Source organism: Phyllostomus discolor, chromosome 1 (genome assembly GCF_004126475.2).
Source record: "Phyllostomus discolor isolate MPI-MPIP mPhyDis1 chromosome 1, mPhyDis1.pri.v3, whole genome shotgun sequence".
NCBI lineage: Eukaryota > Metazoa > Chordata > Mammalia > Chiroptera > Phyllostomidae > Phyllostomus > Phyllostomus discolor.
Window position 1 is genome coordinate 215,643,111 of NC_040903.2, and position 15,818 is coordinate 215,658,928.

A 15,818-nucleotide genomic window follows, 5' to 3' on the forward strand; every position below is an offset into this window, starting at 1 on the left:
GGCGACGGTAGGGGGTGCCGACCGTGGTCTCCGCACAGCTGCTCCCCACATTGCTAGGACCAGACCTGAGAGGCGCTGGCGGGAGGGACCAGGCGGAGGCGGGTGCGCTGCCCTCGCCGCGGGGCCCGACACCCGGCAAGCCCAGTGTGCGGGTCAGCCGCCCCAGAGCCGGGAGATCGGAGGTGGCTCGAGGGCACTGGCTGGAGTGGGCCCTGCGGGGCCGCCCGTTGCTAGGACACAGGATCTTTCCGAGGGGCCCATGGTAACCCTCGGAGAACACTTTGTGCCTCATTCGTTTATTCATTAATTCACTTAATCCACAAACACTTCGTGGGCAGCGCCGCAGGTCGCCTGCCAGGGGCACTTCTGGCCCTGCTGAGATCAGGCACACGTGCAAAACCCATTAACACCAGGCCCGGGCGGCAAGGTGCGCGCGGGGAGGACAGGGACCGGGGTGCAGGCCGCGGCTCGCCGGCTTCCGGGCCCAGGTCACGGCCCACGTGTGGGGGCGGGGCCTGGAAAGAGCGGGCGGGCGGGGCCGGAGGCGGCTTTGGAGGAGGAGGGGAGAGAAGCAGCCCTTGGGGCGCCGACCCCTCCCCCCTCCGCTCCCCTTTGCCGGGGTTTCCCGAGCCTAGGACGCGGTGGGACACCGCAGACGCTTTCCGCATGTAATTGAGCGGAGATGCTAATGGTGTCTCGCCAACAAGGGAGTAAATGCAGTCCGGGAACATCTTAAATTCCTCGGGACCTGTGCGCTTTCTCATCCCTAAGCTCCACAGGTGCGGCAGGCCCCGCCACGGTGCTGCGTGGGTTCCTTTCTGTAGACCCGGGCTCCTGGAGAGAGGTTAGGGTTCCGCACCGACACCCAGAGACTCCTGGCGGGGACCAGGGGGAGTCCTCCCTGCAGCGGCCCGGGGCTTCCGTCGTTAGAGCGGGCTCCCCCATCGGCTCACCCCGCGGAACTCCTCTGCACCCCTGCACGCCCAGCCTGAGGATCCCCCCTCCCCCGGGGGGCCCAGCTTAGCCTCTGTTTACCCCCCTCCCGGGACCACACCCCGGGATCTCCGAGGTCTCTAGGCCTCAGGTTCCCTCCCCCACCTGAGACCACCCTCAGGCACACCCTACCCCGCCCCCAGCAGGGCCCCGGGCACAGAGTAGGAGCTCGGCCACGGCCGAGCGGATCAAAGAATACATTTAAGGGGGGCGCCTCCGTTTTATGGAAAATTAACTTCTGGGAATTTCTGATGAATGAAGAATTGCTGCACTTTTTGCCAAAGCCTGCATCGACAGGCTACGCGCAATGAAAAGACTCCTTTCTCCTCTGGCCCGGGCCCCTCCCTCCTGGGCAGGGGGCGAGTGCACCTACGAGGTGTGGAGGCGGGGCGGGAAGGCGTCGCTAGCTCTCCCGAGACCCCCCAGAGCGCCCCGCGCAGGCAGCGTGACTCAGTGGCGCCCTTTAAGGGGATGATTTGATTGATGACGCGGACAATTAGACTTGTGAACTTGACATCCACGTCGATTCCAATAGCGAGGCGAGAAGATCTATTTTTGAATCCTATCATTGATGACGAGACAGACATCGGCCGTTCGGGGGAGAGGTGCTACCCCGCTGCAATCGGCACTAAAGCCGGCCCCTGCCCGAGGTGCCCCCGCCTCTCTCCACCCGCCTGCCTGGCGTCTTTGTCCCTCCCCGGAACTTGTGGGTGGGCCAGAAGGGGCCGCCCCTTCTCCCCTGCATCCCACGCAGACCCCCGTCTGGGGCTCGGGGGGCTGGGGGACACGACGGGCCTGGGCTATCCCTCGCCTCTCCGGGCCGCACCAGGAGGGAGCCTCTGCGGCTCCCCGAGCGCCAGGCCACTCCCGACTGAAGAGGCTTCTCTCTGAACTTGAAGCCGAACCTTCCTGCTCTTGATCTTACACGTACCTGGCTGTGCCTCCAGTGTCCCTCCCTCCTGCCTCCAGACCCCTCCCTCTGCAGGAAGGAAAGACTTTCTGCAAAGACCAACTTCAGCTTGGGAAAAGGTCAGGGTCGTGGCCCCTGTGAAAGTTGTTGGTGTTTGCAAGAGCCCTCCCAGCCCCCAAGATGGCTGGGCTGTACCCCCACCCCGCACCGGCAGCACCAGCAGGGCAAGGCCCCAGTCTCCCTTAGGGCCCCCCGCTCCCGCCCTCCGCCCTCCCTGCAGGCTGCTTCTGAAGCTCTGGTTGGCCGAGCACAGAGCTTGGTACCTGGGTTCCCAGTGGACCCGGGTTCGAATCCCAGTTCTGCTCCTGGTTAGGGGCACAGCTGTCCTGGGCTCTTCAGCACTCAGTGCTCTGGCCTCTGAAATGAGCCTTGCGACCCCCAGCCCCGTGAGTCCCTGGGGTCCCCGAGGAGATGGCCTCTACTCAGCTGGACCCAAAAGCAGAAAAGGAGGCCCTGCCTGTGTGTGAACCCGGACCCAGGAGACCTGGTGGGAAGCCCCCTGCCCACTGTCCCCGGGACTCTAAGCAGCCCCTCCCCCAGCCCAGTGAACTGAGCACTCCCTTCCAGAAGAGCGCAGCTCAGGCAGGGCCCGGCGGCCGCGGAGGCCTCCCTCGGAGGGAGGCTGGAGAAGGGAGGGGTGTTCGGCAGGAGGGAGAGGGGAGAGGGAACAAAAATTCGTGTGAGTCCTCCCTGGGCCTCAGTTTCCCCATGGCGTCCTGCCCCACTAGGACTGGGCCAGTGGGGGCACAGAGGCCTCCAAAAACCAAGCCGCAGGCTCAGAGATTCTCGCCTGGCTGGGGGTGCACCGCAGGGTGTCACGGTGGGGGTGAGCCCCCCGCCTGCCCTGCCCCACCGTGCACCCCAGGGCCAGCTGGTCTTGGGGGCTGCTCCTGCTGGGCCCCGCTGGGCCCCCCCGCCAGCCCTCCGTGTCTGAGGAAGAGCGAGTGGGCTGGTGCCGGCTGGTCCGGGTGGCGGTAGCGTGTGGAGATGGGAGAGGAGCAGGGAAAGGCCTGGAGATAACATTTCTGGAGATAACATTTCTCTGGTTCTCTCAGAAAACTTCCACCGCCAGCCAGCTCCCTTGCTGTCTGAGCAGCTGGCCTCTGGGCTGAGGGACCAGGGGACACTTTCCTGCGGCTGGCGGGGCTGGCGGGGGCAGGGGCCTCGGGCGGCGGATCCACCCGGTTTGGAAGAGGGACGGAGCCCCTGCCGAGGCCCAGGCCTGGGGCTCCCCTCCTGCGCCACCGCGGGGAGGGCTCGTCCCCGATCCCAGGCAGACCACCTGCCAGGCGAAGCTGTGTGTGTGGGGGGGGGGGGCGCTGGGATCCCAGGGGTTCGTACTGGGAAGAAAGGAGAGAGGGGAAGCGAAGGGAGGGGGAGGGAGAGGGGAGGGCGGGCGCGGGAGCGTCCGTCTGTCCCAGCTTCTGCAGCCCCGCACTCCCCGGCCCCCAGGGTCTGCTTGCCAACAGCAGACAGCCGACGGCTCCCCCGGGGACCCCACTGGCATTTTCCTGCTTTCTGTGCAGCCGTGAAGCCTGTGACAGTCACCAGCCTCTCCTCCCCGCCGCCGCCCAGCGACCCTTTCTCTTGTCTGCTCGCTGAAAAGAAGCCGCTGGCCGCCGGGGTTTACAAATGCTTTGTTGACACTGGAGCGAGCCGGCGGAAAGCTGCGGGCTCACGGGTCCGCGGGGGCGGGCGACCCCCTTCCCCCGAAGCGAGCCCTGCGGGGCACTCTTCCAGAGGCCGGTGGGAAGCCCTGGCCCCCTCCTCCGGCTCCACTCCCTCGCTCTCTCGGGGGAGGCCGGTGCGGGAGGAAGGGCAGGAAGGGGCCAGGCCTCGTGAGTGCGCCGGCTTCCCGCTCAGGGACAACCGAGGGCCCCTCCGAGACAGGTGTGGCATGCCCGTTAGCAGACCCGGGACCCGGGCTCGGAGGGGAGGTGGCTGCCCGGGGCCCTTAGCAGGCCGGGGATGGAGCCCTGGTTCCCTAGCAGGTGCCAGCCAGCCAGGGAAGTGCCCCTCCCGGCCAGGCCTGTGACACGGGACAGGGACGCCCTGGGGGAGGCTGCCCCCGCCCCCAGGCCTCCTTCCCTTTCCTGAACCGGGGAGGGCGGTGGCGGGAAAGAAGCCAGATGCGGGGGGCAGGGATGGCTTCCACAGGGGCCCCTCTTGGTGCGCTGTGCAGTTCTCGTCCCACCGCCAGACGAGGTCCACAGGGGGCCACTTGTCCCCCCCCCCAACCGGCGGCCCAGCCCTGAGATCCCCACCCCCCTCGGCCTCTGGCTGAGAACCCCGCTGCCCCGGTCTGCCGCTCTGCCACTCTGTGCACGACAGTTCTGGGGGCCGAGGTCAGCGTCCCCGGGCGGGGGGAAGGGAGGTGGGGAGTGAGAAGGGTCAGCGGACAGCCAGACCTTCAAGCCTGGGCCTGCCGGCCACTCCCACTGCCACCGGGGCCTCGGGCAGAAGACCTTGCGTCTCAGCACTCGCCCTCCTCACTGGAGGAATGTCCGTGGGAGGGAGGGGGGAGACGGAAAGGCAGGGGCATGGGGTGGGCACCCCCTCGTCACCCCGTTCTGCGTCTTCAGCAGCAAACACCAGGGGAGGGGCGCCTTCCCCATGGGGGTGAGGGCTCCCTTCTAGCCTCTGGGGAGCCGGCCAAGAAATAGCCTGAGTCGCCACCCCAGCCCAGACTTAGGGCCCTGGGACCCGCGAAGGGGGGCGGGAGGGGGCTCCCCCGGGCCTCACTCCCCACATCTATGCCCCGCCGGCAGGCACCTCCGCAAACCTGCCAGCGCCCTGTGAGAGGGCTGGCAGGCCCCCGTCCCCGCCCCAGAGCCAAAGGGGGGCGAGATCACCACCGGGCCCCCCCCAGCACTGGGGGGGGGCTGTGAAGTGAGTGAGTGCCCGCCGCAGACCTGGGGTCTACACGCAAGTGCAGCGCACACGCAGGGCGCCTCGCAAGGCCCTAAGCTCCTGGTACTTGTCCCCAGAAGGTAAACACCTTTAGTTGCCCCCACACACACACCCACACACATGAACGCTGCTGCCTGGAAGCTCCTTCAAAATGTTCCTGAACCTTCCATGCCTGGACAAGGGTGTGGGGGGCCGCCGGGCAGAGAGCAGGGCACTAAGGCCCAGGCAGAGCGCAGTCCCCAGGAGCTCTCAGGAGAGCGAGGGTCTTGGGTAGGGTCGGGCTCCCCTCTCCCACACTCCCCGGCCCCTCCAGCCGGTCTGGAGGCCTCCCGCGGGGCCTGGCACCGGTGCCAGGGCCTGGTGTGCGCCTGTGTGTGGCCGAGAGGGCACACCCGTGAGCTTGCCCACGCGGGTCTCTGTGGGCAAAGACCAATGTGACCCTGTGTGGGCTGGGTGACTGCGTGGGTTTGGGTGAGTGTGTCAGCAAGAGCCTGAGGTTTGTAAGGTCTGGGGACCGGGTGTGTGTGCTCGTGACTGTCAGGCTGTGGCTGTGCAAGTGCGTCACAGCCGGCGTTGGTGCCTCGGCACGACTGAGGCCCTGACCGTGGACGCAGGCGTGCGGGGGTGCGTGGGGCTGAACGTGTGCTGGGGCATCGGCGTGTTCACAGGGTGTTGGCGTGTTCCGGTGCACACGCGGCTCTGCACGTGCCTCCGTGTGGACGGCGGGGGGCACGCCGAAAGCGCCCAGGGTTTCATAACCGGATGTGTGCACGGGCCTCTGCGTGCCGTGACTGGGCACGCGGCCCTCCTGGCTGTTCCTGCGACGCACGTGTGTGTGTGGTGGCGTGTGTTTGTGTCGTGGGGTGCGTCCGGGGTGCCGTGTGCGGGGGGCTGCCAGCGCGTCTGCGTTTCCCTGCGTCTTTATGGTTAGGGGTCTGGGCGCATACGGCTTTTCACGAGTGATTTTCTGGGTGCGTGTGTGGTTACTGCGTAGTCTGCGTCGTTAGAGTGTGCGGGCGTGATTTTCTGAGTGTGCGAACCACAGCAAATGGGGCCGGGACCTCGGCGATAAGTGTTGCGGTGTTTCCACACGTGAACCTATATTCCTAGCGCGTCCTTGAGCCCTCCCGGGGTCTGCGGCCCAGCCCCCGTTCCGTCCCTAAGACTTATGCTAAGCGGCCGGGCTGTGCGCGCCCGTGTGCCGTCCTGTGTTGGGAACGCGTGCTCTACGCACGCGGGGTACCTGAGCCCGTCTAGCCAAGAGTGCGCCGCGTGAGCGAGCCGGTTTCCGGACGCTGCAGTGGTGGGGGGCGGCCCTGTGAGGGGCGGGGGGTCACCGGGACTGGCCGGCGCCGGCCCCGTGCGCGCGAAGGCGGGGGCGGGGGGCGGGGGCCGCAGGGGGGGGGGGCGACGGTACGAAAAGGGCGGCGCGCGCGGCAGCGGCAGCAGCTCCGCGGCGGCGGCATTGGAGAGCGCAGCGCGCAGCCCGGTGCAGCCCTGGCTTTCCCCTCGCTGCGCACCCGCGCCCCCTTCCGCGTCCGCAACCAGAAGCCCAGCGCGGCGCCCGGAGCCGGACCCGCGCCCGCGCCAATCCCGGGACCGCGACCTCGGCCGCCCCGCGATGACCGCGACCGCAGCCCTCCTGCCCGTCCTCTTGCTCCTGCTGGCCTTCGGCCACACTTCCCATGGTGAGCCCCCCGGCGGCCTGGCTCGCGCCCCCTCTGGGGAAGCCTGCGACGCCCCCCGGCCGCCCGGTGCCCCGCGCGCCCCGTCCCGTGCGCCCCAACTCCCGCCCGTCCCTCCTAACCCTAAGACCCGAGCTGTGCCTGCCTCGCCCTCTCTCCGACCCACTGCATGCTCAGCCCGGCCCTGGGGTCCCGGGATGCAGGGGATGTGTGGGACCCCTCAGGGCCTTCCCGCCCCGCAGAACTGGTGCTCGGAGGGGTGTTGGTGCGCCGAGACAGGAGGTATGGAGAAGCGGGGTGATGATGGGAGTCCTCTGTGAAAAGCCTCTGTGGTGCAACTTTGGGGGTCCTTGTGTGCGCGTTGGGATACAGGTGTGTGGGGGCTGTGGGGGGCGACTTGGCGGTCGTAGCCTCAAATTCCCAACCAGGGGCCCAGCCCGCGTCCCTCCTGCGTGGCGTCTCTCTAGGTGAGGGGCTGTGACTCTCCTGTCTGCGGCCATCCGTCTCTGACAGTGAGAGAGTCGCCCCTCCCGCCGTGCCCCCCGCCCCCACTGCACCAGCGGTTCTGGGGGAGGGGGCTGCCCCGGGGGGCTGGAGAGCAGGTTGAGGCAAATGCACACAGTAGGTGTCTACCAGGGGTGTCAGAATCTCTCAATCTTTCAGTTGGGGGTCAGCATTGCAGCCAGCCCTGCACAACCCTTGCGCAGTTGTTTTTCCTGCGGGGAGTGCGGGGTGGGGGGGTCGAGTGACTCACCCTAGGTGCGGGGCCTCGTTGGCATGAGCCCTCAAACATACCCCAGCGCCCCACCTGTGAGCTGCCAGGTGGACCTGTCTGGGCTTTCCCCCACACCTGCTCCCCCTCTCAGCTCACTTAGCAAAAGTGAGGGTGTGGCTGAGTGCCTGGGGGTCTCTGTCCAGCCCCCCCTCGGCCTCCTCGCCCCCAGCGTCAGGACTGCAGCTTCCTACGCACTTTGGGGGGACTGAGGCCTCTGACCTGCCTCTGAGGAGGAGGCCGTGCTCTGTGGCCCCTCCAGAGCCAGGAGCAGGGCTGAGAGTTTGCCCCGCGTGGGCGGGTGTGAAGTGCCTACTGTGTGCCAGGCCGGGACTCGGGGGGTGGGGGGGGGGGACCGCCGAGGGTGTGTGCTCCCTCCAGGGAGGCTGTGGGCTTTGCCTCGGCCTCTGAGGCCTTGTGGGGTGAGTGGGGTAACCTCTCTCGCGCCCCAGGAGCTGAATGCTTCCCGGCCTGCCACCCCCAAAACGGACTCTGCGAGGAGGACAATGTCTGCAGGTAATGGGGTGGCTCCCCGGGGGCATCGGGTGGGGGTCGGAGCAGAGCCCCGAGGAGGAGTCAGGTGTCAGGCAGAAAATGGGGGGAGGGGGCAGGGAGGGTTTAGTCACTGGGCTGCACCAAACTGCTTCCTAACACCCCCCCCCCCACTGCAGGAGACTGGTGGGGGGAGGGAGGGGAGAGGGTGGGGGAGGAGAGAGCCACAGCTTTTGTCTGCTTTCCTGGCAGGGGCTGGAGGGGAGCGCCCCCTCCCACGCCCCCCCTCCCCCAGGATGAGACCCTCGCAGACCACTGCGGCGAAAGGCAGCGCCCCCCTGGTCCCTCAGGGAGCCCCTGCGGCTGCCCTTGGGCGTTCCCCCCTGGCCTAGCACCCGTGCAGACCGGAGGGGCCCTGGTCCCGCAGGAAGCAGCCTGAGATCCTCCCTCGCCCCTGCCCACCCTCCAATGCCCCTCCCTACCCCCTACAGGTGCCAGCCTGGCTGGCAGGGCCCCCTGTGTGACCAGTGCGTGACCTCTCCCGGCTGTGCGAACGGACTCTGCGTGGAGCCCTGGCAGTGCGTGTGCAGCGACGGCTGGGAAGGCAGCCTCTGCGACATAGGTGGGCACACGCCCCGCCCTGGCGCGCCCTCCCCCCACCGCCCTCTGCCCCGGCTGCTCTCCCTCCCCTCCTCACTCTAGCCCACGGAGGGTGGGGGCTCTGAGTGGTAATGATCTGTTTATACCCTTACACGCAGGAGCCTGCTCCCGGGCAGGGGGTGTGACTTGCCCCCCTCTGCACCCAGCACCTAGAGGAGGCACCGGGGTGGGGGTGGCAGGGAGCTGCCTGTGGAGTAAAGTCACAAAGTCAACACACACCACACAAAGCTGAGTGGGTGGGGACCGCAGGCCGGGGTGACCTGCCCGGGTCACTGAAGCTCAGGGAGTGGCAAGGACTGGGTGGCGGGGGCAGGGGGCCCTGCAGAACCGGGGCGCCCAGAGATTCCCAGGGCGGACCCTTGTGAGGAGGCCACAGGAAGCAAACACACGGACCACAGCGGAGGGTGGGGGGTCCGTGCTGAGTGGTGGGGGGCAGGAGCTGCGGCAGAGCCCCTAGGACAGGGCAGGGGGTGGGGGGGGGCTGTGGCAGAAGAGCCAAGGTGTGGGCAGGGGCGGGAGGGGGCTGGGAAAGGCGGAGAGCGGCTCCAGGGGCGGTGGGTGTTGTTATCTGTGGATTCCATCCGTGCACACGCACTCTCTGTCCTCCATTACCCTGAGCCATCGCGAGTTGGCTGCGGCTGCGTTTGCAGGCCGCCAACGTGCGCCCGAGCCCATGCTCATCTGGCAAAACCCGCCCAGAAGCCCGGGCAGGCTGAAGTCCTCGAAAAATGCCCGGCAGCCTAGGCAGTGCCAAAGGGCCTCTGTCCCTGGGTCCCCAACGTTAGCGAGGGGAGGCCAGCAGGGAGACTGAGGCTCGGAGCAGGCCAGCGGGTTGCTCAGGGTTAATTCTCGTGGGGCTTTCTGTACTGGCTCCCCTGAGGAGGAAAATGGAGGGCAGCTAGCTTGCAAAACCGAGCCCCCCTCCCTCCCTCCGCCCCCAGCAGGCTTGGGCCCTGGAGCCCCACCCCCACTGTGGCGCAGCACTTTATCCGCAGCTGACTCACCTGCTGGCCCTCCACAGCCCGGCAGCCTCCCAGCAGCCCTGGCTGTCCGGGGCCCGGAGGGTCCCTGAGACACCCCATCTGGGGCGGGGACGCTCAGCCTGGGAGCCCACCCAGTGTGGTGTCAAAGCCCAGGACGCCCCCTGGGGTTTCCAGACTAACCCACCGGGTTGACAAAGGCTCCCGCTGCTCAGCTTAGGACACTGGGCCCAGAGCAGTAGTCCCCCCCACCCCGGGTCACTGCAGGGGCCCCCTCCCTTGTCCCTTGTCTTGTGGGTCTGCAAGTGTCGCAGTCACCATCAGCAGCTGCTGCCCCGGCAGCGCCCCCTCCCCCACAGGCCGCATCCTCTGAGCAAAGGGGCCTGGGCCTATGCACCCAGGACTTGGTACTGGGAGGATGGGAGTGGAGTGGCCGCCAGCCTCCGGCCTCATTTGCAGACTCCCAGGTGGCCGCAGCGCCGGGGCAGGGGCCTGGGAGCCTGGCCGCAGAGGCTCTGGGTGCTCCCGCCTTGCGGGCACCCCCCTCCCCGCAGCGATACACCCTCTGTCTGTCTCCTTGCTCCCGGCTGGGCTCTGGATGAGCCAGCAGCCCGGTGCGCAGGCCTCTCCTCGCTGGTTGCCTGCCCTCTCCCCGCCACGAGGGAGCGGGTCCCTGGAACAGAGGGAGAGTGTGTACCTGAGTGGACCCTCCCCACCATCTGCCGGAACTGGCTGTGTCTGCGCTTGGCCCTGGCTTTCTGTTTGGCAATAAAAATCAAAGCCACCTGGGGGTCCCGCGGAGACCAGCCGGGGAGGGCCCCTCCTTGTGTGAGTGGGGAAAGTGAGGCACCGCTGGGGAGGGGGAGGGGCCGACCCCTGCCGCTGGCCGGGGGCCGAGGCTGCGCCCGTCACGGAGCCCCCGCCCCAGGCCCCTTTGTTCGGCTCCTCGCGGCTCGCTGGGCCGGGATAATGACGCGTGCGTGACGGGAGGTGTCGAAGGGCGGTGGGAACACACCCGTGTTCATGGAAACACGCCGCGGTGGTGGGGTCTCGAGAGTTCTAATCTCGCCGTCTTCCAGCGAGACACCGCGGCCTCTTTATGGGGGGCCCCTCCGTGTTCTGAGCCAGGGCCTCTGGGGTTTCTCACTGGCCCCCCCCCCCGCCGTGGCAGCCCCCCACCACAAAGGAGAAGGTGGATGTGCCGACCTGGGTGGAGGTGGCAGGCATCGGGGACCTAAGGGGTGATGTGGTTGCCCAGGAAAAGGGGACAGGTGTCCTGGGGTGAGTGACAGTGAGCAGCTCTGACCTCCCTTCCCCGGGAACAGAGCACCAGGAAGCCCCTTGAGCTCCCTGAGCTGGCTGCTCAGGGTCTGGGGGTCGTCACTCTGTACCCTCTACTCAGGGCCCCACTTGGTGAGCACTGGCTGGAGCCACAGGGACATCTAGGCAGCCCCCTTGGGGTCCCCCCTTGACCAGCTGGAGGGGTGTCCTCTGGGCCCCCCTCGCCTCCCCGCGGAGGGGGGTGACGAGGTCTGATTTTTTCCCCTCCCCCAGATGCCCGGGCTTGCGCCTCGACCCCCTGCGCCAACAACGGGACCTGCGTGGACGGCGGCAATGGCACCTATGAGTGCTCCTGCGCCCCCGGGTTCTCGGGAAAGGACTGCCAGCGCAAGGACGGGCCCTGCGAGATCAATGGGTAAACGTCCTTCCCCGATTAGCTCAGCGTAGCTCAGCGCGCTCCTGACGGTGCTGCTCCTGGCTCCGGCCTCCCTCCCCCAAAGCCCCTTTCAGCCCGGCCGGCCCACCTGTGGCCAGACGAACGACCCAGTAAGTGCTCATCCGCTCCTAGCCCCCCGGGGGGCCGCCTGCCCTCCACGGGGGAGGTGTCGTTGCCACGTTTTAAAAAAATGATCCTGAAGGCGATTTCCTGTTCCCTGCTGTCCCCGAGGCCTGATGTGTGTGAATGGCGGCAGATTGGGACCGTGAGCTGGAGCTCGGAGCGGCATCATTTTCTAAAGGCGACCTAAAAAAATCTGAGTTTGGCAGGGCCCAAGGCTGTTTGGGGGAAATGCACTCAAACCCTGTTTTAGGGGCTGGTTTTGGGGGACCAGGGCCCTCTGGAGGTGGGTTTCCTGGGATGTCTCAGGAAAGGACATCCCACTGCTAGGCTGGGGGTGCTGCAGAGAAAGGAGGGGCTGTGGCCAGCATGGGGGCGGGGTGGGGCAGGGCAGGGGAGGGGAGGACAAGCCCTAGGGCCCGGGGTTGGGGCCTGGCTGTCAGCTACCGGAGTGGGGAGGGGCTCTGGGACTCCTGGGCGGTGGGCACAGCCCACCCAATGGCCACGGCCCTCCCTGCCGCCTGGGCCAGGGCCCCCCGGGCAGCCCGGCCACTTACGGCCCCTGTGTGCTTAGCCACAGAAGGGGGCCTCACCTGGAGGCCGGGAGCACTCTTGACAGAAGCAGGAATTGAGCCCAGAGCCCAGGCCCGGGCCCAGGGGTGCCCTGTCCTCTGAGGACACAGAAGCTAGAATGCCAGGCCAGCCGCTCTGGCCCTGGCGTTGCGGTGGGGGGGGAGTGTGCGGAGACCCCAGAGCCGCCCGGCGCCCTGAAGGGCCGCTGCTGAGCATCGGGGGGTCAGTCCTCAGAGGAGGGGCCGTCCAGCACCACGCCTGCTCCTCAGAGGGAGGGAAAGCACAAAGCGAGGCCTCTTGCTTTTCCCTGTAACGGGCTTGAACTAGTCTGTCAAAACACAGCCCGGGGCCTTGAAAGCCCTTCAGAGCCCGGCTCCGGTGCAGCCTGCGTCCCGAAGCCACGGCGCTGGCGTCCCGCACCCACCGCCCCTCTCTTCCCCGGGGTTTTGGCATTTATCATAGGTGACAAAGGGCACATGTGGGTTTCAAAGCACTCGCATCAAATGCTCCGTGTGCTCCGCTCTGAGCGGACGGCGTGGGTCCTCGCGCTGCTCTGGGCGAAGGAGCCACCGCGGACCTGAGTGGGGACGCGCTCGGGCCGGCCAAGACAGGGCGAGCCTTTCCTTCCCTCCGCGAGTCCCTGGGGGTTTCTGGGCAGTGACCCGCGGCCTCGCGCTGCTGGAAACAGACGTAAAGATGACATTGGGGTGGCGACGGCAGGGGGGCGCCGTCAGTGGCGAGGGACCCAGCCAAGGAGGGGGCTCCCCCGGCGCCCTGTGTTATCGCTGACTTTGCCTCTCTCAGCCCCCGCTCCCCCAACCAGCCGGGGAGCGATCGGCAGGTCTCTGGTCGGAGAGGCGGCGTAGAGGTGGGAGAGGAGTCGGGCTTCGGCACAGGAGGGCAGGCGGGTTCCGGGGTGGAGAGGTGCACACCCCACCCGGGTGTGGGGGCGGGGGTCACGGTGCTTGGTGCCTCCGTGCCTCCCCGCCTCCCCACCCCCCGGCCGGCAGTGCCCACCCTCCCGCCCGCAGCGCTGCCGTCCCGGCGCAGCCCCACAGGACAGGGCCTTGACCTCACGTCCTCGTGTGCCGCAGCTCCCCCTGCCAGCACGGCGGCACCTGCGTGGACGACGACGGCCAGGCCTCCCACGCCTCCTGCCTGTGCCCCCCTGGCTTCTCGGGCAACTTCTGCGAGATCGTGGCCAACAGCTGCACCCCCAACCCGTGCGAGAACCAAGGCATCTGCACCGACATCGGGGGTGACTTCCGCTGCCGCTGCCCCACCGGCTTCGTGGACAAGACCTGCAGCCGCCCGGTGACCAACTGCGCCTCCGACCCGTGCCTGAACGGGGGCACCTGCCTGCAGCACTCCCAGGTGAGGTTCGAGTGTCTGTGCAGGCCCGAGTTCACGGGCCCCATCTGCGGCAGGAAGCGCGCGGCCGGCCCCCAGCAGGTCACCCGTCTGCCCAGCGGGCACGGCCTGCCCTACCGCCTGACCCCCGGGGTGCACGAGCTGCCCGTGGCGCAGCCGGAGCACCGCATCCTCAAGGTGTCCATGCGGGAGCTCAACAAGAGCACCCCGCTCCTCTCCGAGGGCCAGGCCATCTGCTTCACCATCCTGGGCGTGCTGACCAGCCTGGTGGTGCTGGGCACCATGGGCATCATCTTCCTCAACAAGTGCGAGGCCTGGGTGTCCAACCTGCGCTACAACCACATGCTGAACAAGAAGAAGAAGCTGCTGCTGCAGTACAACAGCGGGGAAGACCTGGCGGTCAACATCATCTTCCCCGACAAGATCGACATGACCACCTTCAAGGAGGCCAGCGACGAGGAGATCTGAGCAGCGCTCCCGCCGCCCCCGCCCGCGCCCCCCGCCCGGCTCTCGCTACTCGCCCACACGCGGTCTGTTCCCATCCCTGGTGGCGGCATGCTCGCGCGCTCGCGTCCGACCCCGTGACCGCTGCGCTCCCCTCCCTTGCCTCTGTGTTGCTGCGTGACCACCGCGATGCCGAAACCAGCCTCCTTCTCTCTCTTAATGCATGATAAAAAAAAATAATACGAGTTTAATCTTCAAACGCGTAAAAGAGATAGTATGTCGTTCTAAACTGCTAACCTTCTTATAAAATCAAAAAGACCAAAAACAAAAAGATTTCTGTGCCAGGACTCTGTGCCGACGCCCCTCCCCGAGGGGTCTCGGCCACAGGGTCCTTGAAACAACACACTGAGCTTGACCGACCACTGTGACCAGGGCCACGCCCTCTTTCGTTCGTTAGTTCTCACACTTCACGTCCGACTCGCACTCACTCCCAGACCAACATCTGCGTCCCGAGCTCCTTGTGATCGGCTTGAGATTTTGCAGAGTGCAGCGGCCACGTGTCAGGCAGAGAGAGAGAGCCCCGGGTTGGTTGCTGGGGGGCCGGGACCTCGTCCCCGCCCCGCCACTAACTCGCTGTGTCATCCTTGGCGAGCACCCCTCCCCACCCCGGGCCCACCTTTGCGCCCCTCTCCACGGAGGGGCTTGAACACAGCCACCATCAAAGGTCCTCTCTTGTCTAAACTCTGAATTAGCAACGATGGGGGATGAACCAGACCGGTTCCAGACCCTGCCAATGGCCACCGGATGCAGACCACGTCTCATCCGGGGGTCCACAGGTTTCGGCCTCTTCGGACATACAGCTGTCATCCTGAGATTGCCCCTAGCTGCAGTTCCCAAAGCGGGGGGGTCTCCCGGCCCCTCAGCACTCGGGGACAGCTGGCTGCTCTGAACCAGAGCGCGCAGCTCCGAGTTGCCACTTAAGCCACCCACCCACCCAAAGCTCCAACACTTGACCTACCTCCCACCCTGTCGATCAGCGAGACCCCTTGGAATGTAAGTGCCCCTCGAACCACAAGTGCCCCTGGCGAGATCTGAGCAGCAGCACAGCCCTCCCCAAGGGTTGCACGGGTTTTAGTGGACACGGTCGCCGTGGGGCATCTCTAGTTCTGTGTCCAGAGCGCACCCGGACCCGGCTGGCACGGCCGGGGACGGTCTGTGTTGCTGAGTTAACAAGCCTCAGATCCTGAAAGACCTAGCCAGTTTCTGAATCATGAACTTGACTTTTTTAAGAAGAGTATCTATTTTTTTTGGTACAAATAGAAGGAAATGGGACAGAGCTCTGTTGAGCTTCCCAGCTGGCCGGGCTGGGCAGCGAAACAGCCCTTGGGTACCAGATAGGGCTATTTTGCTTCGTAAACTTTTTGGATAGGAATCAAGACTTTCAGGTTTTTTGAGTACGATGTGCCATGTTGACCTTGCTCCAAGTGTCTGTTGCTAAGTCCTCATCACCTTCATCATCTCGGTCATTCAGATCACCCCACACACACCACATGCGTCACCGTCATCACGCCACCATGGGTCTTGTCATCCTCAGCCACCGGACCACTGTTGGGTCCCTCGCAATCCTGGTTTGAAGTCTGATGGTTGTCTCCCCAGACCTCTCATGTCCCATCCAAGCCACCAGTCCCCATCATTCCCAGTTCTCTGTCCTCCCAGCCCCAAGAGCCCACCCTTGTCACCTCGTCCCTGACAGGGTGACATCACCCTGAAGTCCCATCACCCCCTTGCCAAGGCCCTCCCATCCTCACCCCAAGTCCCTCCCCATCTTCAACCTGCCTTTCCCCTCCTCCCTCCCTACAGTTCCCCTCAGTCCCCAAATCCGCCACCACTGCCAAGCCCTGTCCCACTCCAGCTTCCTGCCCTGCCCCCTCCCCGCCCCCACCCCAGCCCCTGACAGCCCTCACCCCGAGCCCCGCCTCCTCCCCACAAGCCATTCGAGTCGACATCTCATCCCATTTTGAGTTTGTTTTAAGAAAAACTCAAAAAAGACAAAAAATAAAAGAACGGTTGGCATGTGCCAGGTGGGTGCCCAGCCCCCACCTGGCCTCTCTCACGTGAGACCTTGACCGAG

The 15,818-nt window shown here is 66.3% G+C and overlaps 1 protein-coding gene across 1 annotated transcript; it reads left to right on the plus strand.

Moving 5' to 3' along the window:
* Positions 1 to 6,311: 6,311 nt before the first annotated feature.
* Positions 6,312 to 13,781, plus strand: DLK1 (delta like non-canonical Notch ligand 1). Its single transcript, XM_028505657.2, has 5 exons — positions 6,312 to 6,561; positions 7,783 to 7,846; positions 8,314 to 8,444; positions 11,017 to 11,158; positions 12,967 to 13,781. The coding sequence occupies exons 1-5, from the start codon at positions 6,495 to 6,497 to the stop codon at positions 13,709 to 13,711; spliced, it is 1,149 nt and encodes a 382-aa protein (XP_028361458.1). The 5' UTR covers positions 6,312 to 6,494; the 3' UTR covers positions 13,712 to 13,781.
* Positions 13,782 to 15,818: the final 2,037 nt, after the last annotated feature.

Coding starts and splice junctions, on each gene's coding strand:
- DLK1 (XM_028505657.2), top strand. CDS start 6,495: ATGACCGCGACCGCAGCCCTCCTGCCCGTCCTCTTGCTCCTGCTGGCC. Junction 6,562..7,782: donor CTTCGGCCACACTTCCCATG/GTGAGCCCCCCG, acceptor CTCGCGCCCCAG/GAGCTGAATGCTTCCCGGCC. Junction 7,847..8,313: donor GAGGAGGACAATGTCTGCAG/GTAATGGGGTGG, acceptor TACCCCCTACAG/GTGCCAGCCTGGCTGGCAGG.